This window comes from Bemisia tabaci, chromosome 8 (genome assembly GCF_918797505.1).
Source record: "Bemisia tabaci chromosome 8, PGI_BMITA_v3".
In the NCBI taxonomy this organism is placed as follows: Eukaryota; Metazoa; Arthropoda; class Insecta; order Hemiptera; family Aleyrodidae; genus Bemisia; species Bemisia tabaci.
The window spans coordinates 11,373,527-11,399,961 of NC_092800.1; the positions used below are offsets into that span (position 1 = coordinate 11,373,527).

A 26,435-nucleotide genomic window follows, 5' to 3' on the forward strand; every position below is an offset into this window, starting at 1 on the left:
GATTTTGAATTGAATCGAAACGTGCGAAAACCGCTAATGTCCATTTTTCCGGTCTTCAGTTTTTTTGAGTTAGCAATACTTTTCGGAGGTTGATGCAACTAAGGAAGTGGCGTTAATACTCGTCTCCGGGTTAGTTTAATCCTATAACGAGTCTTTAATCACTTTTATGGTTGTATCAACTCTTTAAAAGTATTATCAACTCAAAATAACTGAAGACCGGAAAAATGGACCTTAGCGGTTTTCGCACGTTTCGATTCAATTCAAAATCGAAAAAGAAATCAACAATGCAGCAGAATATTTATGACATCTAGATATTCGTTTACTTCCGACATTAATTGATTCACTTCAATTAATGATTTTGATCCGATTCAAATCTGTTGCAAAGGCGTGGAACTGCCTCGGAAGACTCGAGCTGGGTTCGATTGGGTCACGCAACTATATCAACTTAGCGACGATGCGGGAAGTGTCTCACGGAAATGAAGGCGCGCGTCTCGCCGCTCCTGAGTCGCGCAGTTATCTTCTGCAGCTGCAATTGTAACGAAGAGTTTTAACTTTCTCTTATTTTTTCTTTGACACACAGTGCACAAGCTGTCGAATCACTTTGAATCAATTAATGTCGGAAGTAAACGAATATCTAGATATCAAAAATATTCTGCTGCATTGTTGATTTCTTTTTCGATATTGAATTGAATCGGGACGTGCGAAAACCGTTAAGGTCCATTTTTCCGGTCTTCAGTTTTTTTGAGTTGATAATACTTTTAAAGAGTTGATACAACCATAAAAGTGATTACAGACTCGTTTTAGGATTAAACTAACCCGGAGACGAGTATTAACGCCACTTTCTTAGTTGCATCAACCTCCGAATAGTATTGTGAACTCGAAAAAACTGAAGACCGGAAAAATGGACCTTAGCGATTTTCGCACGTCCCGATTCAATTCAATATCGAAAAAGAAATCAACAATGCAGCAGAATATTTTTGATATCTAGATATTTGTTCACTTACGACATTAATTGATTCACTTCAATTAATGATTTCGATCCGATTCAAATCTGTCGCAAAGGCGTGGAACTGCCTCGGGAGACTCGAGTTAGGTTAGATTGGGTCACGCAACTATATCAACTTCGCGGCGGTGCGGGAAGTGTCTCACTGAAATGAAGGCGCGCGTCTCGCCGCTCCTGAGTCGCGCAGTTATCTTCTGCAGCTGCAAGCTGCAATTGTAGCGGAGAGTTTTAACTTTCTCTTATTTTTCTCTTTGGCACACAGTGCACTGTTTACGAACAACAAATCGATAGCTTAAGTCGACAAATGCGGCATTTCGATTTTGGTGTTGCAAATCTCCATTTATGTTTAAGTAATGTTCAGTAATTTATGTTTAAGTTTATGTTAAGTAATGTTTGTAAAAGGAAACCAACTGACAGTTTGTCTTCGAATTTATGCGTCTCTATTTTTATTTGATTATATTTAAAGAATAATTACTGAGATTTCTAATAATAACTGAAGTTTTGAAAATCGAGCACATTTAGGCATCTAATTCTTTGGAATTAATCTCTAATCAACGATGATGAAAATAATTACAAAATTGTGCGCCTGTGAATGGAAGACTCTCCTTGTAAGCATATTCAGCACTTTGGCCCCTTCCCTTCTATAATTTATTTGTGCGGCAGCACAGCATGATAAATTGCTCGCGTTTGAAGTGAAGGCGCCTTCTGTTTTTTAAGTTGGAGTTCCGCGAAATGAAGCCAGAAGGCATCAATCATCATGCAACAGCACGCTTTAATTGTTCCCGTCACTGATGTGAGACCTCCACCTCATCTAGATGAAAGGCAGTACTCAGGAAAATTTAAGAAACCTTCTACTTGTGATATTGCTGATTTTCCAGTGCAGTTTACTTTTATAAAAAGGCGTCCATTTTAATAATTCCCGGAGTTTTTTCTATAATATTGCGAATGAAATGAGAATGCTGCGTAATAATGAATAATCCCTTTAATAATATTGTACTTTTAGTGTTTTTAAGGAAATCAATAAGACAGTCAACTTGATAAAAGCTCATGTATGTACCTTGTACCCACCTATTTCATTTTTCTTATCGATTTTACCGTCGAGTGTTGTTCCATCTTCAGCTTCTTAACGTTCTTGTAAACTCCCTTCATACCATACCTACAATATTTTGCGCAGCAACATGAAAAAGTGAGAAACTTTGAATATTAATCTGTTGTCTCTCCTTCAATTCTGGTGATGATGCTTAAAAGTTTACCGATGCCCGTCGGAAATTCGTTATCCACCGTCGGATTGAGAGGCTCCTTTCGAAGGAGTGATTCACGCAGTCTCTTTCTTGTAACCAAAATAGTATCCCTCGTAATTGAAGGCGGTCCTGCAGAATCGACGATCCGAGGTGTAACACTCGTTGAATTTAGGGGTCAGGGCTTCATAATTATTTATTCAAACTGTGCTTTAGTCAACCCCCCCCCCCCCTTATCGTTGATTCTGAAAGGATGCAAAAGTTATAGATTTCGCATCAGTCCATCAGTAAAAGGCACTTGTGATAGATGTTGCCAGCGGTCTATATATTTGGGAAGCTAATAATTATTAGAAACAATCGTCATTATTGTCCGTGTCCGTGTCATCTTAATTTAGGCTAATAGTGGAGGTTCCTTTTTTAAATCATCATCCAACTCCTCTAGCTTTGTTTGTGAATGAACAATACCGAGAATAAATGCTGCTTATTTATTCCCGCTTTTAGCAGCAAGTCATTCATTTTTTTTAATATTCCAGTTTCCAATTTAAAAGGAACAAATTCAAATCTGATGCTTTCAACGATGTCATCGTTAGTTTTTCCGAGGAATACATATTTTGTTTAAAAGTAAGAAGGTTACCCGGAAAAATCTGTTCTTATATGTACACTGGAAAGAAAAACACGTTGGATTTAGAGTCCAGACTCTTGAAAACATTGACAAGAAAAAGGACTCTTGTTTCAATCAGATTTAAGCTTAAATCAAAAGGAAATCCGCTCAAATTAAGAGGCTTGGTTCTTGATTTAAGCTTAGATCTGATTGAATCAAGAGTATTTTTTCTTGTCGATGTTTTTAAGAGTCTGGACTCTAGATCCAATGTGTTTTTTTTTCTAGTGTATAAGCCGTGTAACTTTCAAACAATGGACGGAGATGTAATCCGGGAGATGTCGAAGAATAAAAAAATTGAAATTGTTTGCATGCGTCTTAGTAATACAGTGGATATCGAACAAAACGACCTTTCGGGCATAACGACGCAATTTGATCGGTCCCGGCTGAACTCCTATTTAGCCAATGTATTTTCGTATTGTTCATAACGACATCGCATATGACGACATATCGACCTTAGGGACGGACTTTCCACGAAATTTCGGGCTGCGCTATTGTTTTTATGGATCTGGGTGTTTCCTTGAAAATTTTTAAAAAAACACCTAGTGCGACACATAAAAAAATAAATAAATAAAAAAATAGATAGATAAATAAATAAAATAAAAAATAAAAAAATAAAAAACTCGACTACAACGACTGGAGCATTGCCCAGCGGAGGCAATGCACCTTAAATGCTCTCTATTTAAGACTATCGATACTTAAGTAAATGAAGGGAAGAAAATTAGTAGGATTTTATGTAGCATGTTTAAATGAGAATGATCCATTCAGTGTGCGCAAAAACTCCACCTTCGTAACAAGTTATTTTTATTTTTTATCTTTAATTTTTTGCTCTTTGATATGGCTTTGGCCTTCGTGCATCAGCACTATCAACCAAGCAAAATGAGAACTGCTCAAATCCGCCCGATTGAGTAATAGCGCCAAACACAGTGCAGTCGGCGTGGAACGCATATACACTAGCGCCTACAAGACCTCGTGGATACTTCACGCATTGCGCCTGGTGCGCGCCACACTACTGCGGTCGGCTCGGTCGGCTTGAAGCGCTTATTAGCGCCTTCAAGACTGACGGAACACTTCAGGCATTGCGCCAAATACGCAGTGCGGTCGGCGTAGAACGCATATTAGCACGTACAAGACTGAATGCGTACTTTACGCATCGCGCCTACACTAAGGTGCCTACTTTGTCGTTGAATATTTGTAATTTATCGGTGTTAGACCTACCGCTCGCGATGGGCACCATTTTGATTAGTGTACACCGCGTGTGACATACACTGGTGTGCACACAAATAAAATAAAAAAATGAAAATGTAGTGTTAAAAATAATGGTGCTCATCTCCTGCAAATAGAGAAAGCCACGTCTTTACACCCTAGCGCCAGCCCAGCTTTACTCTTTGCTGTCCGATTTGAGGTGAGTGCGTAAAAATCTGTTATGACAACTATTGACTATAAAGATTGAAAAAGGCCGGTCACCTCAAGGTCGTTATATTCTATTTCCAGTGTACAGATAAAATAATCTGATGCCGAAAGTCTGAGCGGAAAATGTTATTTGTTTGGACCGCGTTAAGCAGAAAGAACCAAGCCACATCAGCTAATGCCGAATTTAATTGGCAATTGAATTTTTTTACATGAAAACAGTTGTGCAGATTTTCGTGCAATTCAGTGATTTTTCTCCATAGTACGAGGCAACTTCCTTAAAATTTTTAAAGGAATCTGCACAAATTCTCTCCATAAAAAATTAAATTGTCCGGTTAAATGTGGCAATAGCTGATGTGGCTTGGTTTCTTTCTGTTAAACGCGGTCCATTTGTAATAAGGAGGATGAAACGTCCAAAGAACTCACAGACGGAAGGTTTGAAGGGAGTTGAAACGGATATATTCGACCATCAGCAATACTGCCGTGCTAAGGAAGAAGCGTATGAACATTCGAGAGTTGCCAAATGGCCCCGGATAAAACATGTGTTTTTGAGAATGATTATGCGTATTTTTTCTTGAAATTTTCGGACATTTTAGACAAAATTGACGAACAAAATTGTCTGAACAAATTGAAGGAAAACATTCACAATTTTCCTAGTAAATTAGGTCTTTATTTAAGAAAATGTGGCAACGTCTGAAGGTTCATACGACGTTTTTCCTTAGAACGGCAGAATATGGTTTCTTAATCGATGTGTATGACGTCACCCTGAACATATTCGTCCAACTTTTGCTCATTGTTTTTGAAGCATCTCGCATGATGTCTCCTTTTGCTGGTTCAATACCGGTTGCCGCGTTCATACACGCCATTGCCAAGTTTCGACGATATTCCGCTTTTATCTTATATAAAATCCAGTATTCCACAACAGAACTGGCATCTATGCCACATAAACTCCGCAATCAGTTCCGCAACGCTTCCAGCGGCGATCATTCAATTATGCTTATATTCTTAATGAGAAGTAACACCAGCTTGCCACCAATTAATCTTCTTCGCACGAAAAAGAACTATGCACCTTTCAAATACACCAAAAAGACGTGTCTGCGGGAGAACATAGTGGGATAAATGTGTTTTTTGAGAACAGTGTCTGTGTATACTGTCTTTTGGCTTTCAGCCTTCCAATTAATTCGATATTCTATCGCGATTTCCCCCCTTTCTTCTTTTCTCCATGTCTTCTTTTCGGTTTCATGCTTTGGTGTTCGCATGCCCAGGAATATAAACACCTTTTACTCACCGTTCCTATTTTATGATCAATAGATTAAATTTAATGCATACGGTAAGGTAGGAGATTAATATGCATGATCTGCGACGATACTGATAATAAAACACCCCCTCCTGTCTTCGTAGTGTAAACATTCCTTCTTAGGGAAAACGGCAGTCTCTGCATGTTGCGTTAGAAATATTTGATTTTTTTTCTTCTTTTTATCTCGCTGTGATTTCAAAAAGTGAATAATGTAGGAGAACCAGTAAAGTAGAAAAAATGGAACAACGTCAAAGAAATATAAAAAGAGGTCAGTTTTCTGAAAGAGCCGCCAACGGCGCAATACTATAAAACTGGAAAATTCCTTGGGTTAGTTAGCAACATTTGAGCTTTTTGAAAATCATTGTAATAATTTAGACGATCTGAAGACAGTCGCGTGTTTGCATTTGGCTGACAAATGCCCTGGGTTTTGCATTCACTCGAAACGTAATGTAGAACACGGTCGCGCCGCTTCGTGGGTCAAAACTTAGGGAGAAGTTAGGTTAAGAGTCAGGTAGTTTGTGATGTAATATCGGTGGAAATTGTGTTTAACATAATTGGGTCACAATTAACATATTCTTTATTAAAATTTTCTTCCGGTACCGGGAATCGAACCCGAGCCTCCTGGGTGAAAGCCAGGTATCCTAGCCACTAGACCATACCGGATTTGTGATGGCAGGTTCGAATATTACACATTCTGAAATGTAAACACCTCAAATGACAATTTCTCAAACTCTTAATTCTTACCTACTTTTGAAGATAAGATTCTAAAATTTTTTTAAAAAAATTGCCTTGCTTGATTTTTATTTAGAATGGGATAAATTTTGATTTTAATAGTCCAAAAATTCTGTTAACATTTTTTAAATAATTTTTCTATATGCATATGTGCCTATTAGGGAACTTCGTCATCCGAAATAATATCGGACTCAGTGGCTCAAACCGCCAAAAACGCAGCGCGAAGCGCGACACGGGCATTCTAGCGTTACGTAAGTCACGTGACGCTGAAATGAACGCCCCAACGCACCCATAACGCAAGCGTACACCTCCTCTCCCTGAAAGAAATGGATTTGTAGTGTCTTTACTCTCAGTATGAAAGACAGTGTTCGAAATTCACAAGTGCCATCGCGGCTAATGCGCCTAAGAAATCGGCCATGCGGCGCCTAAAAAGTGAAGGCTCTGCTTCAATTTTGCCCCTAAAAATTGCCCCCCCCCCTCAAAAAATTTGATTTTTCTGTTTGGCGATTTTTGAAATTTCGACGCACGACACCGGATTCTAACTTATCACTAAATCATAGAGTACTTGGAGTCGTAATGTAAGTGGGTGAGCTGGCGCCACTTTTAAGCATTTTCCAGGTCCCGAATTCCGAGACTCCTGTGTGACGCCGGGTCACTTTTTCGATACTCAATCGATTGTTTGCGATACACGGGTACCCGGCCATCCGATGTAAACAAAGAAGATAGGAATCACCACGTATTCCATATATTCCATACCGCCATTTTGGATCGAGCATGTATCGAAAAAGTGACCCCAACTCGGCGCACACCGGGCTCGGAACTCATTGAGCAGAACATGGCGCCAGCTCTCTCATTTACATTACGACTATATGTACTCTATGCATGCACTAAATGTGCCGTGATATATAGGCCGTAAGTCAATTTGGTCCCCCCAAAAATCTTCTTTGGCCCCTAAAAATCGAGCCTCATGGGCCACATGGCTCCTGAAACTCAAAAGTTAGTTTCGAGCACTGATAAATGGACTCTAGACTTGGCAAGATTTCACTGTTGCGCTTAATTATGACAATTAGCACTCGCGGGCAAAGCGAATCCGAATTTCGACGGGTCCACAGAGTGACGCAAGGGGGCACCGGCGCATTCATAACAGACTGAATTCGATTGAATTCAACTTTCTATCACAAGTTTAGCGCTCGCTTTCTCGGGCGCCGAATGCTCGGCCGGACCGGACGGACGATCGCCGATTGCTAATCCGCTCGTGCCGTCTGCACTTTGCCCTTCGGATTTTTTTCTCGGGCCTATCAATAAACGCCAGGGCGAGCGCCCCCCCCCCCCCCCACGCTTCGTCTCGCCGGCGAATCTGCCACGCGCGAATTAGCTCGAGGCGCTGTCTACCGAGATCCGTTGACTACTCGTATGATGAAAAGGGAACACTGCTCTGCCGTGATAGCGAAGAGAGCAGTAAGTGCAACATTGTAGTTTTGAGGAAACGGGCTCAGAAGCTTCACTGGAAAAAAAAACATACCTATTGGATCTAGAGTCCAGACTCTTGAAATCATTGACAAGAAAAAATGCTCTTGATTCAAGCAGATTTAAGCTTAAATCAAAAGGACATACGCTCAAATAAAAAGGCTTGGTTCTTGATTTAAGCTTAAATCTAATTGAATCAAGAGTATTTTCTCTTGTCGATGTTTTCAAATGTCTGGACTCTAGATCCAATGTGTATTTCTTTTCCAGTTTTCTGATCGGAAAATTTGACTGAAAGAAGCTTTCGTTCTTTATCAAATTGCCACTAATCGTCCGGAAGACTCTTAAAAATCGTTTGGATGATTAAAAATCGACTGATTTTATCTCAGTCATGCAGAAGGAGTATTTTTCATTTTTATGCTACACTGGAAAAAAAAACACATTGGATCTAGAGTCCAGACTCTTGAAATCATTGACAAGAAAAAGGACTCTTGATTCAATCAGATTTAAGCTTAGATCGAAAGGAAATCCGCTCAAATTAAGAGGCTTGGTTCTTGATTTAAGCTTAAATCTGCTTCAATCAAGAGTCCTTTTTCTTGTCGATGTTTTTAAGAGTCTGGATGAAGGCTATTTCCATCTAAATCTTCCGTCACATTCATACGGCGCAATGATACAACTATTTGAGCTCTCCGGAATGCGTGAGGTATCACGCCGCATTTGAAGGCGTTTTCTAAACAACCATGTTCCGATACCCGGATTATCGTTCTGCATAGTTCATATTCTTTTGTTACAAAATGTTTTATACTTTGTTTCGTACCATGCAGAAAATCTACTGAAATTTGCACACACTGGAAAAAAACATAGGATCCAGAGTCCAGACTCTTGAAATCATTGACAAGAAAAAATACTCTTGATTCAAGCAGATTTAAGCTTAAATCAAAAGGACATACGCTCAAATTAAAAGGCTTGGTTCTTGATTTAAGCTTAAATCTAATTGAATCAAGAGTATTTTCTCTTGTCGATGTTTTCAAATGTCTGGACTCTAGATCCAATGTGTTTTTCTTTTCCAGTTTTCTGACCGGAAAATTTGACTGAAAGAAGCTTTCGTTCTTTATCAAATTGCCACTAATCGTCCGGAAGACTCTTAAAAATCGTTTGGATGATTAAAAATCGACTGATTTTATCTCAGTCACACAGAAAGAGTATTTTTCATTTTTATGCTACACTGGAAAGAAAAACACATTGGATCTAGAGTCCAGACTCTTGAAAACATTGACAAGAAAAAATACTCTTGATTTAATCAGATTTAAGCTTAGATCAAAAGGAAAAACGCTCAAATTAAGAGGATTGGTTCTTGATTTAAGCTTGAATCTGATGGAATCAAGAGTATTTTTTCTTGTCGATGTTTTTAAGAGTCTGGACTCTAGATCCAATGTGTTTTTTTTTCCAGTGTAGGATATTGTCAGACAAGACAACCGCAAGTGCTACCTTTTGCATGCTTTCGTGATTTCGTTTTGGACACACAACAAATATAATTCAGGTCCGAAGTTGGCAGAAGAGGGCGGCACTTTACTTGAAAGCACTGTTTTGATTGGCTCTCTGGAGGAATATTGTCACTTACCACTTACATGCCGCCTCGCCTGAAACTACGTCATTTCTTGCGCACTTACGGCCTCCTTATATGTCTCGTTTTGATGCAATTGAGATGAATTCTGCTGTTTTCGCCTTTTAAGTGATTTTATCTGAAAGAGATCAGACGATTCTCGAATGAAACTCGATTTCGAAAATTCGACACTTACTACACTCTCTTCGCTGTGTCACGGAAACGCTGTCTAATGAGAGCCGTTGAGTACCTACACCTACACATACATGGTGATAAGAGAACACGGATTTGGCTATAAGAGAGCGCGCAGTAAGAGGTGGGACTTCACCATATGTCCAGGGGCGGTCTGACCAAGGGTGCTAGAGTGCTTCAGCACCTCTTAGGGCCCGGCAGGTTTCTTTTAGAGGCCCCAAACCTTGAAAAACCCCCATCAAGGAAGAATTCCGTGGTAAAAATTGGCGATAAGAGCTGCGTTTCAAAATACCATAGGAATTCTTATAACCGGCTAAAGAAGGCTACGGAAAATCATACAGCTGGCTGTAGAATGCGGAGAAAATCATACGGCCGGGCTATGCGAAGCTATAAAAAATCATGCAGCCGGGATATAGTTCCTATCGCCGGGCTTTACACTTTATCGCCTGGCTGTTGCTTTTTCGCTATCGATTATATGAGAGGCTGTAAAAAATTGTGTAGAAATTCGTGTGCTTTGGAAATCATCAAGTTTGATACGGAACCACCTTAATATTTACAAAACACACATTATATTTTCCTTTAATGCATATTTTTTTTTTTCATCAATTAAAATGAGAATAATCTTTACAGGATGCGTGCAAAAATTTCAAAATCATGAGTTGAATAACGCTGACTCCGCCAGATTAAATATTAGAGCCTACCACATAGCGGAGCGGCGACGCTCTGGCGCCTACAAACCTAACAGGGATACTTCACGCATTGCGCAACGCGTGAAGTATCCCTGTTAGGTTTGAAGGCGCCAATGCGCGTTTCGCGCTGGCTGCCCGCCTGCCGCGCCGCAGTGTGCCACGGCACTTGAAGCAACTATTTCACACCATAGATATTGCACAGTATCATACGAAACTGAGGCGCTCTAATATATTAGGAATGGCACGCATCCATCAAAAGTACGAGCTTTCCTCGCAAAATAAGTCAATATACTACGGCCCAAAAAGAGAGCAGTAATCCAAAAACTCACTAAGTCCTAGCATCCGTAATTAGTAACGTTTAGCACACACTTTTTCGCATGATGGCTGTTGCTTAATCGCCATCGGCTATAAAAGGCTGTAAGAAATTGTGTAGCCGGCTATAAAAGCTATTGGAAATCTTACAGCCGGCTGTAGGTCTATGATATTTTGGAACACAGATTCTACTGCCAATTTTTACCAGGGTTCTTTTAGCTAGAGGAGATCACTCGTCAGGAAGGGGTCCCGAAAACGTATCAGCACCCTAAGGATTTTCGAGCCACACCGACACTGTGTATGTCTTACTTTTTTCAATTCCTAAAAATGATTTTATGTTCTCGCGCGCGGGGGGGGGGGGGTGTCAGACCCTCTTAAGATCCCTCCTTTACTTAGGAGACACTGGCAGCGTGGACTTACTATCGTTTTGATGGAAATGGCGTTGCTGCGCGCCTCTCTCGGAAAACTGCGGTGTTTGCAATTGCAATGAATACTGCTGTTTTAGCGGAAGCATCCCATTGCTTTAAAGTAAATAGCGGAGCTTTGAAGAAATCTCGAATTTGACGTCACCACTCTTCTTCCTAACGATAACTCTAGAGAACTGATTATGAAGCCCTTCATCGGGGCATGCACTCAAAGTATTAAGAATTTTCTTGTCTTTGCTTATTGATTTGCTCATTGCTTTGTATTCACAATATCAATCCGGTATGGTCTAGTGGCTAGGATACCTGGCTTTCACCCAGGAGGCTCGGGTTCGATTCCCGGTACCGGAATAAAATTTTGAATTTAGTGCTGTAGCCCAATTTAGTCAGGTTCGATCAGTGTTAGTATTGCTCGATAATGCTTGGGTCGCTAATAAGTTCTGGGGCCCCTTCTCCCTGGCGAGGCCCCCTTAAATAACCTCAGAGACAAACCTTAAGTCCCTCTTTATGTGGGTTTTTCATGGTTTGGGGGCCCCTAGAGCTCAGCGGAGCTAGTAGCTCCGCTGAAAATTCGAGATTTACCAAAATAAATTTGGCAACGCCCGAAGGTTCATATGACGTTTTTCCTTACACGACAGAACAGGGTTCACGTGGAAATTGAGTTGCGCCCTTGCGTTAGAGGGGCGACGTATTGGATTACATTTTGCAATAAGGAACCACTATTTCTGACCCATTTTAGAAACAACATACATGCCATTGGTTTCCCTATGCAGATGTGTGCTTTCATGGGAGAGCCAGAAATAGTGGTTCTATATTGCAAAAATTAATCCTATTGTCACAAGAATCAACCATGCCGCCACGAATATTCACGCAGTGGTGTATTTTGATACATCGATAAAATACAGAAAAAATAGTATGCAAAAAGATTTGAAACTAAATGAAACAGCCCAAGTGTCGCTAATTATCGATATCAATTTATTAAGTCATAACTACATGTGTGCACGTGTGAAAGTGCAGGCCCTCTCTTCACGTCTTACGTGTGCGCTTCCGTTATCGCAGCCGCTCTTTCGACGTGATTAGCTGCACGCATACCGTCCCTTGTGTTGACACACGCGCTTCGAGCTATGCGCTCCTCTCGCATGTAAAGCGGCTTTACAGCAGAATGCAAAAATAGCGATCGAAGTATATGAGAAAGTCACGGCGTCAAAATGAAGTTACGAGTGTTTCGATTATTAGAATAACAGAAATACACAAAAACAGCCCGAATAATTTAACTAAAAAACAAAATAAAACTGGTAACCAAGACTGAACAACACAAGAAAACGGGTAACCAAGGCTAAAACACGTCTAAACAGGAAACAAAAATATACAAAAAATTTTAAAAATCAAAAGCCTTAGACCTCCATTTCGTGATCATTTTTTGGCCTCGTGGTTTGTTGTTTTTTAGCTTTGTGCACCCGTTTCCTTGTGTTGTTTATTATATCAGAATAAATAGATGTCTCAAAATATAGAAACTGTTTCGAGAGAACATCCCTGGGCGTTCCTCAACTGTTTTTTATGAAAAATATATAGGTACAAGTATAATACATTTATTGAAGGATCTATTCTGCCGTGTTAAGGAAGAACGCCTTATGAGCCATCAGGCAATGCCAAATTCCCTTCCACAAATCCGATATTTTTCAGGAAAATTGGTGAATATTTCTCTTCCGATTTTCCAGAGGATTCCGTTCGTAATTTGATCCAAAAAGTCTGAAAATTTCAAGGAGAAATATTCATAACTTTCTTTAAAAATACACATTTTCTGAGAGGGAATTTGGCAAAACTAGCTTGTTCTTACGGGGTTTTCCTTAGCACGGCAGAAAATTGACTCCCTTTTATCGATTTTTATTCTCTCTGTAACAGTTATCTGTTATAACCATTGCAATCCCCTTCCTATTTCTTTCTCACCTCCCGTATTTATCGAGACACCTTCGCTCTAACTGTTTGGAAAACGTACTCTCCAGCGTACTTTAATTTTTCTGTGATGTAAACATAGGCATCAGTGAGGATCGAACAATCGCCTTGTCTTGTGGGTGCTAATATATATGTGTGTCACGCCGACCGCTTTGTGTTTGGTGCAATGCGTGAAGTATTCATACAGCATTGTAGGCGCTAATATGCGGTTCAAGCCGACCGAGCCGACCGTACCGAGCCGAGCCGTGTTTGGTGCAATGCATGAAGTATTCTCACAGTCTTGTAGGCGCTAATATGCGTTACAGGTTACACGCCGACCGCACTGTGTTTGGCGCTGTTATTCAAACGGGCGGGGTTGAGTAGTTCTCATCTTGCTTGGTAGCACGGCAGAATTGACTCCCTTTCATCGATTTTTATTCTCTCTGTAACGGTTATATATCACGACCATTCCAGATCCCTTTCTCTTTCTCTCTCACCTCCCGTATTTATTGAGACACCTTCGCTCTAACTGTTCGGAAAACGTACTCTCCAGCGTACTTTAATTTTTCTGTGATGTGAAAAATAGGCATTAGCGAGGATCAAACAATCGTAAGCGTTTAATGGCAACGCGGTAGGCCGAATGTGGGACTATTCATCATTACCAATATCAAAGAAAGTTGGAAGTGTGACATTGTCGAGAGGCTCTCAGCCGTAATGGCGAGACTTTTCACTTACCTCTCGCATAGCGCGCGAGCTCAGCGCTGACACTTGACCGGAAAAGAGCCATCGCTCCATCACAAACCGCTTTGTCTGAAAGCTCCACTCTCGATTTTTATCGCCAGAATCTTCAGAAACGTAGAATGAAGCAGTCCGGTTGGACGTTTGCGCGTTTGTTAGCGGATCCAACTCATCAGAAAATAATGTTTACTAAGGTTGGCGCATCTGTATAAGTTTTTGCGCAGCTAGTCGCTCACGAATCGTCATTAAATAAAAATCGGGTTTTTAGGTATTTTTACCTTAAATGCAGGGACGTCATTTCAGGCGCAGCGTACGGTCAATTAGGTCAAATTTATGGCATGATGGGGGGCACACAAACCCTAGTTTAAATATAACCCAATTTTTTTTTCAATTCCGTACTTTATTGTAACTCAGAAAAATATAAAAAGATACTTTGCAATCATTCCAAATGTGCAGAGGAATTTTTTTTGGAGGAGAGAGGGAAAATCGAAAAAATCGTAATTCTCGGCAATTTTCACTGCTCAACCGGTAGGTACACTGGAAAAAAAAAACATATTGGATCTAGAGTCCAGACTCTTAAAAACGTCGACAAGAAAAATTACTCTTGATTCAATTAGAATTTAGCTTAAATCAAGAACCAAGCCTCTTAATTTAAGCGGATTTCGTTTTGATTCAAGCAAAAATCCGATTGAATCAAGAGTATTTTTCTTGTCAATGTTTTCAAGAGTCTAGATTCTAGATCCAATGTGTTATTTTTTCCAGTGTAGATTTGAAAACTAACCGATTAAGTTCAAATTTTTCGTGGGGGATACTGATGCTAGGAATATCACCAAGCCAACCTGGTGGAACGGGACTTTTCAAAAATTTTGGAAAAATGACACACTCTTCTGTATGAGCTTTAACCGTCAAAACGCGATTCTGTAATTAGGACAACTGTCAGATTCCCCGATTTCCCCGAAATCCGATGGTGGATGCTGCCGCGATAGCGAAGAGAGCGTTAAGGTGATTCGATGGACGCCATATTTTGTGTCAGAACGGTATGCGATCTATCTCATCAATTGGTTCCATTTTTTCAGCTACTCGTCATTTTTCTCCAATATTGAGATCGCAATTCTGTTTTCAGGAGACTAAAGCACTCACTTACCAATTTTAACGAAGAAATTCAACGTAATAAAGGCGTGGTTTTTTTAGAGAGAAAATATCGCATTCGAGTGCAGTTTCGATATCAGTATCGAATGCGATGTTTTCTCTCTAAAAAAAAACCACGCCTTTATTACGTTGAATGTCTTTGTTAAAATTGGTAAGTGAGTGCTTTAGTCTCCTGACAACAGAATTGCGATCTCAAAATTGGAGAAAAATGACGAGTAGCTGAAAAAATGGGACCAATTGATGTGATATATCGCATGCCGTTCTGACACAAAATATGGCGTCCATCGAATCACTTTAAGTGCATTTCTGTACGAGCCATGGTTAGCACATGCTTTTATATGTCTCGAGGTTCATCCTAGCATGCACTTACTGCTCTCCTCTTATCACGGCAGGATGCCGCATCCAAAAGTTGCCAGACGGAGCACTCGGAATTGGTCTGAGTTGAAGTTGATGTAACCACGAAATGGATCAGTCTAGCCCTATAAAGCGACGGATCCATCTCGGATCATGCTGTGTGTGTACTTAGCGCGTAATTAGGTTCCAAACCTGTTTTTCTGTTCCATCTCCGGAGGCGTTGCGCAACATAATTTCCGCTTCGATGACAAGATGCTTCTCCCTGATCAGGTTCTCACCAGCCGCCCGTCATCTCACACGTTTCGTCTTACGTCCAAGATTTAATAAAAGCACATGTTCACGAATTAGTCGCGGCTTACCTGTAAATCTATGTCGCACAGTGGATCGAGTCAATAAGAGGGATTGGACATAATGGTTGGACGCTTTCAATATCGGAAAACAACGAAGAATATCCAGTAAAAGTCACAGCGAATTGCATACATTTGCTGTGTTCATAACGGATCAAACATAAGCGGAGTTTTTGAGATATCGCAACCAAAAAATGCCCTTTATGAACCCAGCGCTCCAATTTTCATGGAATTTTATGATTTTTCACCAAAATAAAATTCCATCCTGCATTTCTGGAAATGTAGCATTCGCAGATTTTTTTTCACACAGTGAATCGAGGCAATAGGAGAAGTCAGACAAAATTTGGAAACTTTACACGCTTTTAACTTTGTTTATACGAAATATTGAGGTTTTAAAAGTGGTTTCATTGGTTTCCTCGTGAGATTTTCTTTATGGAGCACCCCTTACAATTTAAAATATGACGAAATAAACATAAAAATTTGCAGTTTCAGTCAACAATTTCATGTCCGACCTCTCTCTGATTGACTCCATCCACTGTGTGCCGTAGCTGCTTTGCTGTCTCTTTGAGCGTGACGAAAACGAGAAGTTTTTCGGTTTTTTTTTTTGTGCTTTGGAAGATGTGAATGAATAAAATCTGAATTTTCCCCCTCCTTCCTAAGCCCAGTTTCTAAGAGGGCGAGAATAATGCCGTTTGTATGTCGCTCTAAGATTGGTTCACCAACGGGTCAGTCGCGCTGGTTACAGAATCGAGTTTTGATGCTTGATTCTTTTAGATTACCTATAAATTATAAGATCCGTCCAAACAGCAACTTTCCACGTTCGCCATAAACCCAGATATCTAGCTTTGAAAAATTCGGTTTATGACGTCATTCACTGCGGTAGTGCCATCCTTGGTTTCTTCCACCTTCCTCTCTTCCCAGTTCCACGTTGAGCAACCAGTGCAAAAGTGTGTCTCTCTGACTGATGTAAGCAAAGTGAAATAACTCTGGTAAAAATTGGCGATAGGAGCTGCGTTTCAAAATACCATAGGAGTTCTTATAGCCGACTGAAGAAGGCGATAGAAAATCTTATAGCTGGCTGTAGAAAGTGGAAAAAATCATACAGCCGGGCTACATGAAGCGATAAAAAATTAAACAGCCGGGCTATAGTTCCTGTCGCCGGGCTTTACACTTTATCGCCTGGCTGCTGCTTTTTCGCCATCGGCTATAAAAGGCTATAAGAAATTGTGTAGAAATTCGTGTGCTTTGTAAATCCGCAAGTTTGTACGGAATCACAATAATAATTACAAAACGCACATTATATTTTCTACTTATTTGTTTTCATCAATTAAAATGAGAATAATCCATCCAGAGTGTGCAAACATTTCAAAGTCATGAGTTGAACAACGCTGACTCCACGAGATTAAATATTAGAGCCTAACACAAAGCGGAGCGGCGGTTCACTGGCGCCTACAAATCTAACAGGGATACTTCACGCACTGTGCAATGCGTGAGGTATCCCTGTTAGGTTCGTAGGCGCCAATGCGCGTTTCGCGCTGGCAGCCCGCCCGCCGCGCTGCGCCGCAGCGTACCTCGGCGCTTGAAGCAACTATTTCACACCAAAGGTATTGCACAGTATCGTACGAAATTGAAGGCGCTCCAACATATTAGGAATGACAGGCATCCTTCAAAAGTACAGAGCTTCTCTCGCAAAATAAATCAAGATACTACGGCCCAAAAAGAGAGCGGTAGTCCAAAAACTCACTAAGCATACACTTTATCGTCAGGCTGTTGCTTAATCGCCATCGGCTATAAAAGGCTATGAGAAATTGTGTTTCCGGCTGTAGTAGCAATTGGAAATCTTACAGTCGGCTGGAGGTCTGTGGTATTTTGGAACACAGATTCTACTGCCAATTTTTACCAGGGAAACCAAGGGTGGCATTGCCGCAGTGAATGACGTCATAATCCGGATTGTTTTCTTTTGTTGCGACAAAGACATTTTCTTAGTAGTTTATTTTTTGAGTGTAGTAACTGTCCATATTTTTATGCTAAGGATAGCACGCCTTCAAGTTTCATTATCTAATTGTAAGCTTGTTTCACCGGAGACAAATATCATCTCCAGTTTAACTACAACAGAAACTTGTAGTCTCGTGTAAGTCATCCAGAAGTTTAAAAAATTCCCTAGTTTCTCTTTTGATGAGGCACCGTATGGGAGAAAGAACAATCCTTTTTAAAAGCCGTAAGGAGAACTATTCCAAGAGCCGGCTAAAAAAGTGACGTCATAACTTCGTTTGGTCCATTGTGAAAGAGGCTAGACAAAGAATTAACCTTTATGCGAGACGAGATGTATTTCACTAGAGGCGCGACCGCAAACACTTGAGATCTTTGAGGCAGACCAGAAGCGAGAAATAGCTGATTATGATTTCAGGAGGCCGCTGTTGCAGTTGCCACATGGGCAGAGACCTATTTTTGGTATTTTTTCAGTCCAGGTTCTACTTAAAATCCTTCAATTCTCTCACGGCTTGAAAATTAGAAACCATCGTAAAATGTAAATTTCCAGTGTAGAGTCTGATCACATTGTGAAATCTCAGTGCTGGTTTGAAAAATATGCTGCTTGTTTATAGAGAGAGAGAGGTAAACAAACACGTAGTCCGAAATGTCACTTACAGAAATGCAAAATTTCGTGTAATCGTATGCATTTTGTCTATGAAACTTTTAATATACAAAGACAAGGACAAGGCACAGAAGTGCAGTTTTTGAAAACAAAATTGAGTTATTAATGATTTCAATTGAAACTAGTCTTAATGCATAATCTGTGAAAAATTTTCTCCCAAATTCCAAAATTTTAAGATAAAAAGACAGCGTGAACTTTCTTTCCCCCATCAGAATTCATGTAATTTCAAAACTACAAACACGCATTCTCGAAATAGCAAAAACTGCACTTATGCGCCTTGTCTCGTAGGTCTGTGCTAATATGTGTGTCACGCTGACCGCTTTGTGTTTGGCGCAATGCGTGTAGTATTCCTACAGCCTTGTAGGCGCCAACATGCGGTTCAAGCCGACCGAGCCGACCGTACCGAGCCGAGCCGTGTTTGGTGCAATGCATGAAGTATTCTCGCAGTCTTGTAGGCGCTAATATGCGTTACGGGTTACACGCCGACCGCACTGTGTTTGGCGCTGTTATTCAAACGGGCGGGGTTGAGTAGTTCTCATCTTGCTTGGTTGTTGTGCCGATGCACGAAGTCCAAAGTCCCATCATATGGCAAAATATAAAAAAATAAAAAGAAATTGCTACTAATCTGGAGTTTTTGCGCACACTGAATAGATTATTGTCATTTAAAACGTGCTACATAAAATCCAACTATAATTTTTTCTTCTGATTTACGCACTATGTGATGTTGCTATATGCGGTGTCATCATAAACAATACGTAAATACATTGGTTAAATTGTAGTTCAGCCGGGACAGATCAAATTGTATCGTTATGCCCGATAGGTCGTTATATTCGATGTCCAATGTATTGAGTTCAATGATGACCAAACCGTAGATGACTAAAAGTCCTCGGTGATGTATTGAATGACTAGCGTGGCTTTTAAAAAAATTTCTTACTTGAACCGATGTCCGGTTTCTTGGGTAAAAAAAACTTAGTTATCTATTTATGGACCTATTTAAGCTGAAAGGAACTGTGTGAATTAGGGTTTGAGGGCACCATAGCTTCTTAATCCTTTCAGCACGAATTCGTCCAAATGTGAACTGTAGTTTTTTATCAGCGGGGAATAATATTTTCAAGTTAAACAACTGAGGTATTCATTCATCCTCTCCCGACGCAGTATTTTCTTTCTTAGCAGTGCATTATGGACACTCTAATCCGATGAATAGCGAATTCACTGACGTCACGATCGGATCTGACGTATCACTTATATCCATCAGCCACGAGTCCGTGGATCATTTGTACGTCTTTATGCTAAAAAGAACTATGTGAAAACGAATAAAATCAAAAGGAGCTATGAATCATGCAAATCATATACACGTACGTCCTTTTGATTGGATTCATTTCCACATGGTCGCTTTCAGCATAAAGACGTCCATTCCTGATGCGATATGGCAGATAAGACGGGGATCGGACAGTGAGGCGGTAGCGCTAATCGGTGCTCAAGGACGCGGAAAGAGGGAACAACAAGGGGGGAGGGGTCCGAGGGGGGCGGAAGAGAGTCGGGGGAGAAAAGTAGGAAACAATTAGCTGCCAAGTGCGAGAGGAGAGAACCCAGTGTCCATTTCACTTTCTTCGATGCGGATTAAGAATTGTCCATGGCGCATGGCGTGGCGCGGCCGCCACCAATCCGAGCCGCGCACGCGGTGAGCCGAATCATCGACTCATGGTCCGTAATCACCCCCGCCCCTTTTGTCGATCTATTAAATCTTAAGTGGATCTATCTATACGCACTCCAGGTCCGCCTCCACACTGTGCTAATCTGTGCGAATTTGTGTATCGACGGTATAAGTCAGCAATCACATATAACTCGGTTTGCGGCGTCGCAGACTTCCTGCCATACTTATTTTTTAAACGGAAAACTACCCAACGGCATTACTTTAATACTGCCGTGATTTTTCTTCTCCGTGCGAAGAAAATTCTGCAAGAACTTCAAGGAATGATGTCAATTTGTTCTCCTTTAAAAAAATAACATACAGGCAAGGATTTTCATACACCGCAACCGAGATATGTGATTGCGCACTTACGCCGTCGGTATGACTCTGATGACCAGTGGCGAGGAGTGACAGAAGCGGATCCAGCAATTTGACAACACCGTATTTCTTCCATTTAAATCTATGCCAAATAATTTATTCTTGTTGATATAGCTGTCTCAAACAAAATTCCTCATAAAAAATATCAGAAAACTTTTGAGCTTTTAAGTGATTGTCAAGAAGTAGAAATTTTTCATTATTCCCTGAAATGTTTCAATGAAGTATCACTATAGGCTGCAAATACTTGACATTTTCTGAAACTTGGCACCATTCTTCGATTGAGAGTGACCAATTTTAGTCGGAAGTAATCGCATCAATTTTGAAATCGTCGCTTACTTTTCTTACTCTGCATTTAAGTCTCCAGAAATACGTATAATAACATTGGTTGGTTTGGATTTGCCAAAGAGGTGGTAAGTGAATTTGTGTGGATTTCAGCACAGATTCCGTTTTGTCTATTTATTTCTGTAATTAGCCTGCCGACATTTGTTACCAAAACTGCATATTTTGATGTTTCTTTTCTCACATTCAACATGTACTCTGACTGACATTTAAATAACACCTCTATAACTTGCGAAATACCGAGGTTGATACCAGAACGAAGTGCTAGTTTTCTAATACATATTCAGTGAACTCTTACAGGACTGTTTTGCAATTACTTATGCATGCCACTGAAAAATCATTGAAATTATAGTCGTCGTACCGTCTAACGCAGGTGCGCGCAAAACGATCGTTTCATTTGCACGCACATAAATCAATTGGGAGAAAGTGGTTGCATACGTGTCAGGGGCCAACCGATCTGCAAATTAACACTCTCATGTAATAGATCTATTCATATGCCATGGTTTGCGGTTTTGCATACCGCGATGATCACCTCACTAACACATCGGAGACCTGATTTAAATTTTGTCTTAAAGGAAAAATTGCGCCACCTCGAGCATAGGTATTGCGGTATCGATGACCCTCGAAATGACTTATTTTGCTTTCGTCCTAATAATTGAAAAAGGGGAATTTGGAGATTATATTGTATTTTGTCATACAAATCGACGGTGTAAGTCGGCAATCACATAACTCGTTTGCGGTGTCTGAAAATCTCTGCCGCAATGTTATTTTTTTAAAGGAGAACAAATTGACATCATTCCTTGAAGTTTTTGCAGAATTTTCTTTGCATAGAGAAAGAAAATCAAGGCAGTTTTGAAGAATTGCCGTTGAGTAGTTTTTGGTGTAAAAAATAAAGTATGGCAGGAAGTCTGCGACGTCGCAAACCGAGTTATGTGATTGCCGACTTACACCGTCGAAATGCACTTTGCGATAGTATTTTTCTGAATTTTTTTTTTATCATCATTATTTTTGACTCAGTATCATGTCTCCATCTAAACCCCGGAGAGGAGGGAGAGAAGAGTCTACCTAATTGAATCTTTTCCAAAAACAACACATTTTTGTTCTCGTTTTTGTACATAAGAATTCCTGATTATCTTCAAAAAAATGTACTTACAGTCTTAAGACATATCGCAGCTTATAATTTTTTGTTACAAAAATTGAACAAGAGAAAAAATGAGGCAACTTTAATTATGATAACGTTGAGCCTAACTAAGTATGTAATTTCATCTCTCCTTTTGAATTACGAAAAAAGAAGAATCTACCATATAGCATCGATTATTCGACAAAAATTGCTCCATTACTCTTTGTCCTCTTCATTTATAAACTTCAATTTATCACCCCGAAGTTGCTCTTGGTCCCCTTAGCGCACACCCCTATACGCTATGAGCGTGTGCAAAACTAGAACGCCTTCAGTTTTTGACATGCGACACGCACATCCACAGAGCACTAATAGTTGCATCTAGGGGTTATCAGCCTTGTTAGGGAAGAACACCGCACCGTGCTGTGTGAGCATTTGAATGTTGCTGAATTTACGCCGATTATACATATGACTTTTTGGATGCTCTCATCGTGATTTTTGTGCCATTTTCAACCAGTAACAACTCCAGTTTGTGCTCTACCTGAAGTTTGCAAGAGGACTTTCCTACAATTTTGGCATGACATTAAAATGGATACAATACATTAGCCTCAATCAAAAATCTCTCTAACTCTCAGAATATCTGATGAACATTCGACCCAGATAAATAAGAATTTTTTTTCTGAGCGCGAGGAAGGTCGTTCCAAATCCATCGAATCCCTCGTGGACCGACTGGAGCCTGGCCGATAATGATCCGCCGTTCGGGCATTTCGCGCTTCGGTATCGCGCAAATTGCACGTGCGATAATTTTTTCGGAATGCGGTAGCGTCTCGCGCCGGCCGAATGTGTTCAAGAGCTTTCACCGCAAAATTGTGTGACAGAGAATACGCGAGTCTTTTTCCTCTCAACTACGTTGTTGCCAATTTTCATTTCGCAAAAGTGTACGATGAAAACATACGTGGTAGTAAAGTGATTGATTCTCATCAATGATGGTCAAAGTCATCGCGTTTAACGCTTTTTACTCACCATTGAGCTAACGCCGATTCCTATTGGTTTAGGGACCGTCTCTAAATTACGTAACGCCCTATGGGGAGGGGGGTCGAGGAGACCGTTACGCTATTTTGTTTTTACGTGTTGAAGGGTAGGGATCTGCGTCACAAAAGCGTTACAAGGGAGAGGGGGGTTAAAAATGCCGGATTAGTGCCTTTACATAGTGCCTTTTTTCACTTTCCATGAACAGTAAAGGCACAAATTCTTGCTTGTTTTGGAAAAAAATATCCGACTCCAAGGTATAAAACCGTTCATCATATACTATTGAGGAGACCGAAAAGTTTCATATATTTAGCTACATCCCTCTAGGAACCGAATGACATGTGTCGAAAAATTGTCCGTCAATCCAAAAATTTTGGCTGAATTCGGTTTTTTTTTCGTTTTCCGGAATTTTGCATCTAGAGTTGGGCACTTTTTAATACTTTTTTGGCGCCTTTCGATGTTCTTTTCTATCCATGTGTGGACGCAAAATTATTCAAATAATTTGGAAGCCCAGAACGGCACCGGTGACTTAGCTTGGACGCTTCGTCATGGCGTGTAAGTAGCTTTAATTATGGTTTTTCTAGACTGTGAGTTCTTTCCTACTTTTCCACCGCTGACTGCCCCTTGCCTCCATCTTTATTGCCACCACTTTTTTCCGTCACTGTCCACTCTTCCGAACATACCTCGCCATTTCAACTAACAAGTTCCTCAACTTTATTCTATCACAGTGCTTACATATTAAGAGCATCGAGGAAAGTAAAATTGCTCAACTTTCAATCCAAGTACTTTAACCTTTCCGCGTCCTCCATCCTAGGTCATAATACGCATACGTGGAAGAAAACAATTAAGGAAACCTTATTTTTCAAGGATACGAGACCGTAGAGTTCAATTTTAATTAGCATTCGAATGTTTATCGTAATTCGCAAATATGTATTTACAGTCGTGTTTGGACATTTCTTATCACTTTGGCAGTTTTTTTTTTTTTTTTTTTTTTTTTTTTTTTTTTTTTTTTTTTTACCAACTCTTTAAACACGAATCCTTGATACGCAAAAATGATTCATTCCACTCATCGAATAGTTTTCTTTATCGCTCATTTTTCGTCAAGGATAAGTTAACTCTAAAAAATCAAGATTCTGTAATAAGTTATCGCTTAGGATGGAAGTGAACTTATGAAAAATTCAAGATAAAAAATGAAAGAAAAGTGTGAGGTAAAAATGTTAAAAAATTCAGTTTCGCCCTTTAACCATAGCGACTATCAAAAGGTTATGGGATAGTGGCAGATATAATTTGACACTGATGTCTTCGGTATCGCTAAAAATCACAAATACTTTATTGTTCACTCAAAAATTGACCAATGTATGAGGATCGCTTACATTGTAAACAACATATTTAACCTATAAGACAGTATCAATTTTTACATTAATTTATTTACAATAGTCTCTCAAAAATAAATTAAAAATAAATAAGTACATTTATTTTTGAACTGCACATGTCTTTAAGTCTTTTGAAATGATGAGACAAAATTATTTCACGTTATCATGCAAGATTGAGGAGGAATACTAGTAGTCATACTCTAAAATAGTAAAAACGGGTTTTTTACAATATGTAGTTGATTATTTGATTTATGTTTAAAAAATTCAGTCCGAAGAAATACATATTAACTTTTATGTTCTTTCAAATGATCAAGCAAATCGATTTTAAATAGAATAAAATGGATGCACCAGACTGTCTTCAACCAAGATTTATCAAACACTATTTTCAGAAACTGGTCCGCGATTTTTGCATTCTGCAAACCTTTTGATTTGTGTAGATACCTGAACGAGACTTGCAAACGAAATACTCATAAAATTTTATAAAATTTTAATCAGCTTGCAGTGTTGACTTGTCTGCAAAAATCTAGCGTCTTCTAGAAAATTGTACAGAAGCCCTTTTTAAAAAAATAGAAGGCCTAGAACTATTGGTACCCCTTGCTCTATACCATCATTTGTATCTTTTCAATATGTTCGATCGCAGACTGATGATTCATACTTTGGTTGAATGTTTGTTTCAGGTATGTAAAGATCAGCGTTATGGTCCTGTCATCCATGTGCATATTTAAATTCTACCATTGAATACAACTGAGCAACATTTCCAAATGAATTGGTAAGATTACGTCCAATTTTTGCCTTATGACACGAAAGAGAAAGTTTTGGCACGTGTTTTTTGGTGCGTTGATAACATGTGACTATGCTCAGTGCTATACAAATTGAGTAAGTGAATTTCAGATCACAAATATCGAACAGTTAAGGTAACTTTTTACGTTTCTAAAAAGAAAGATTGGCGGATACCATGTAATTACTATTCCCTTAAAAATTAATTTGAACGAAGTTTCAATACTTTGTAGTACTTTGTAGTACAGAAGATATCCTGTACATCCAAAGTCTGCGAAGTGGAGAACAAAACCAGTCCTAAGTCTGTGAACTGCAGGAGAACCAGCTCCTTATTCCTTGTTTTGGAACGGAAAAATGCATGTTTGGTGAAGGATGTAGGAACTTAGTCTCAAGTGTCAAACTCATCATTGGTGATTCTTTCTACCTTCAAAACATATTATTGTTTGAGTTTCTTTCAAACTATCTGTCACACCTTCTTGCATTACGCCTCGATTTTAAAATAAGAATATGTTCCTCATCCCTTCAACAGTCGCTCATGAGAAACGGAATTGTTTGATCATAAAAATGAATGACGGTCAACTAAAGAAAATGGAGTCACAAATTTTGCCGCCAACTCAAAAAGATATGTAGTTAAAATAATCAAATTTCTCTCACGAGTTCAATCAGTGTCCTTCAGTTTATTACATCAAAACACTGATCAGTAGTTATCATGTTTTTCTGGAAGGGCCGCAGTCCACTTTTTGTATCTTATACGTAACACAAAATCAAGCCTCAGCTCTTCGTGGTGGAAACTCACGACAATTGATGGCACGTAGAAACGTTAAAGGCTATTATAAAAAGACGTGCAAAAGGTAGCGAACCATCAACAATCTAGACCGCCACTGTCCCCTGAAAAAACAGGATTCATTTTCAGTTGACATCTCAATCCGGCAATGAATGTGTGTCAGTCTATCATACTTTTTTCGTGCGCATTTGATTATCAAGTTCTCATTCGAACTACATTTTGCAATTTGGAACTCTGAATTCTAGCCCGGTTTAAGAACAGCGTATGTGCCATTAGTTTCCCTATGCACATAGTGTTTTTTCCAGACGAGCCAGAATTTATAGTTCCCAATTGCAAAATGCGGTCCATTTTCACCAACGATTTTGACTAATTCCATGCTCCTATCTCTTCGATCAGTCTATCAATTGGCCGATCCAGTTCTCACCGCTCGACATGACTGTAGTTCCAGGCACTGCGGCCAACCCAGTCCTCCTTGATCATATCCGCCCCCTTCTCTCCGATCATTATAGTAGGTGCGTTCGTGTTTCCACTGACGATTTTCGGCATGATGGAGGCGTCGATGACTCGTAGCCCGTCCACCCCGTAGACTCGTAGTCGCGGGTCCACCACGGACTCCTCGTCAATGCCCATCTTGCACGTCGACGTCGGGTGGTAGATCGTGAACGTGAAGTGACGTAGGCTGCACTCCCAGTACTCGTCCGAGAACAGCACGTCTAGACTGCGAAAAAGATCGTACCTGTAGAACAGAAACAAAA

The 26,435-nt window shown here is 39.9% G+C and overlaps 1 protein-coding gene and 2 non-coding genes across 3 annotated transcripts in view; 1 reads left to right on the top strand and 2 right to left on the bottom strand.

The window, feature by feature from the left end:
* Nucleotides 1-6,197: 6,197 nt before the first annotated feature.
* On the bottom strand, nt 6,198-6,269 carry TRNAE-UUC (transfer RNA glutamic acid (anticodon UUC)). Its single transcript has one exon. It is a non-coding gene; the product is annotated as a tRNA-Glu (tRNA).
* A 5,030-nt stretch (nt 6,270-11,299) lies between these two features.
* TRNAE-UUC (transfer RNA glutamic acid (anticodon UUC)) lies at nt 11,300-11,371 on the top strand. Its single transcript has one exon. It is a non-coding gene; the product is annotated as a tRNA-Glu (tRNA).
* Nucleotides 11,372-24,047: 12,676 nt separating this feature from the next.
* The window catches only part of LOC109035241 (glucose dehydrogenase [FAD, quinone]), a 48,920-nt gene continuing 46,532 nt past the window's right edge, over nt 24,048-26,435 (bottom strand). Inside the window, 1 exon segment of the mRNA XM_072303525.1 lies at nt 24,048-26,393. Coding sequence (XP_072159626.1) covers nt 26,101-26,393 — 293 coding nt within the window. The 3' untranslated portion in view covers nt 24,048-26,100.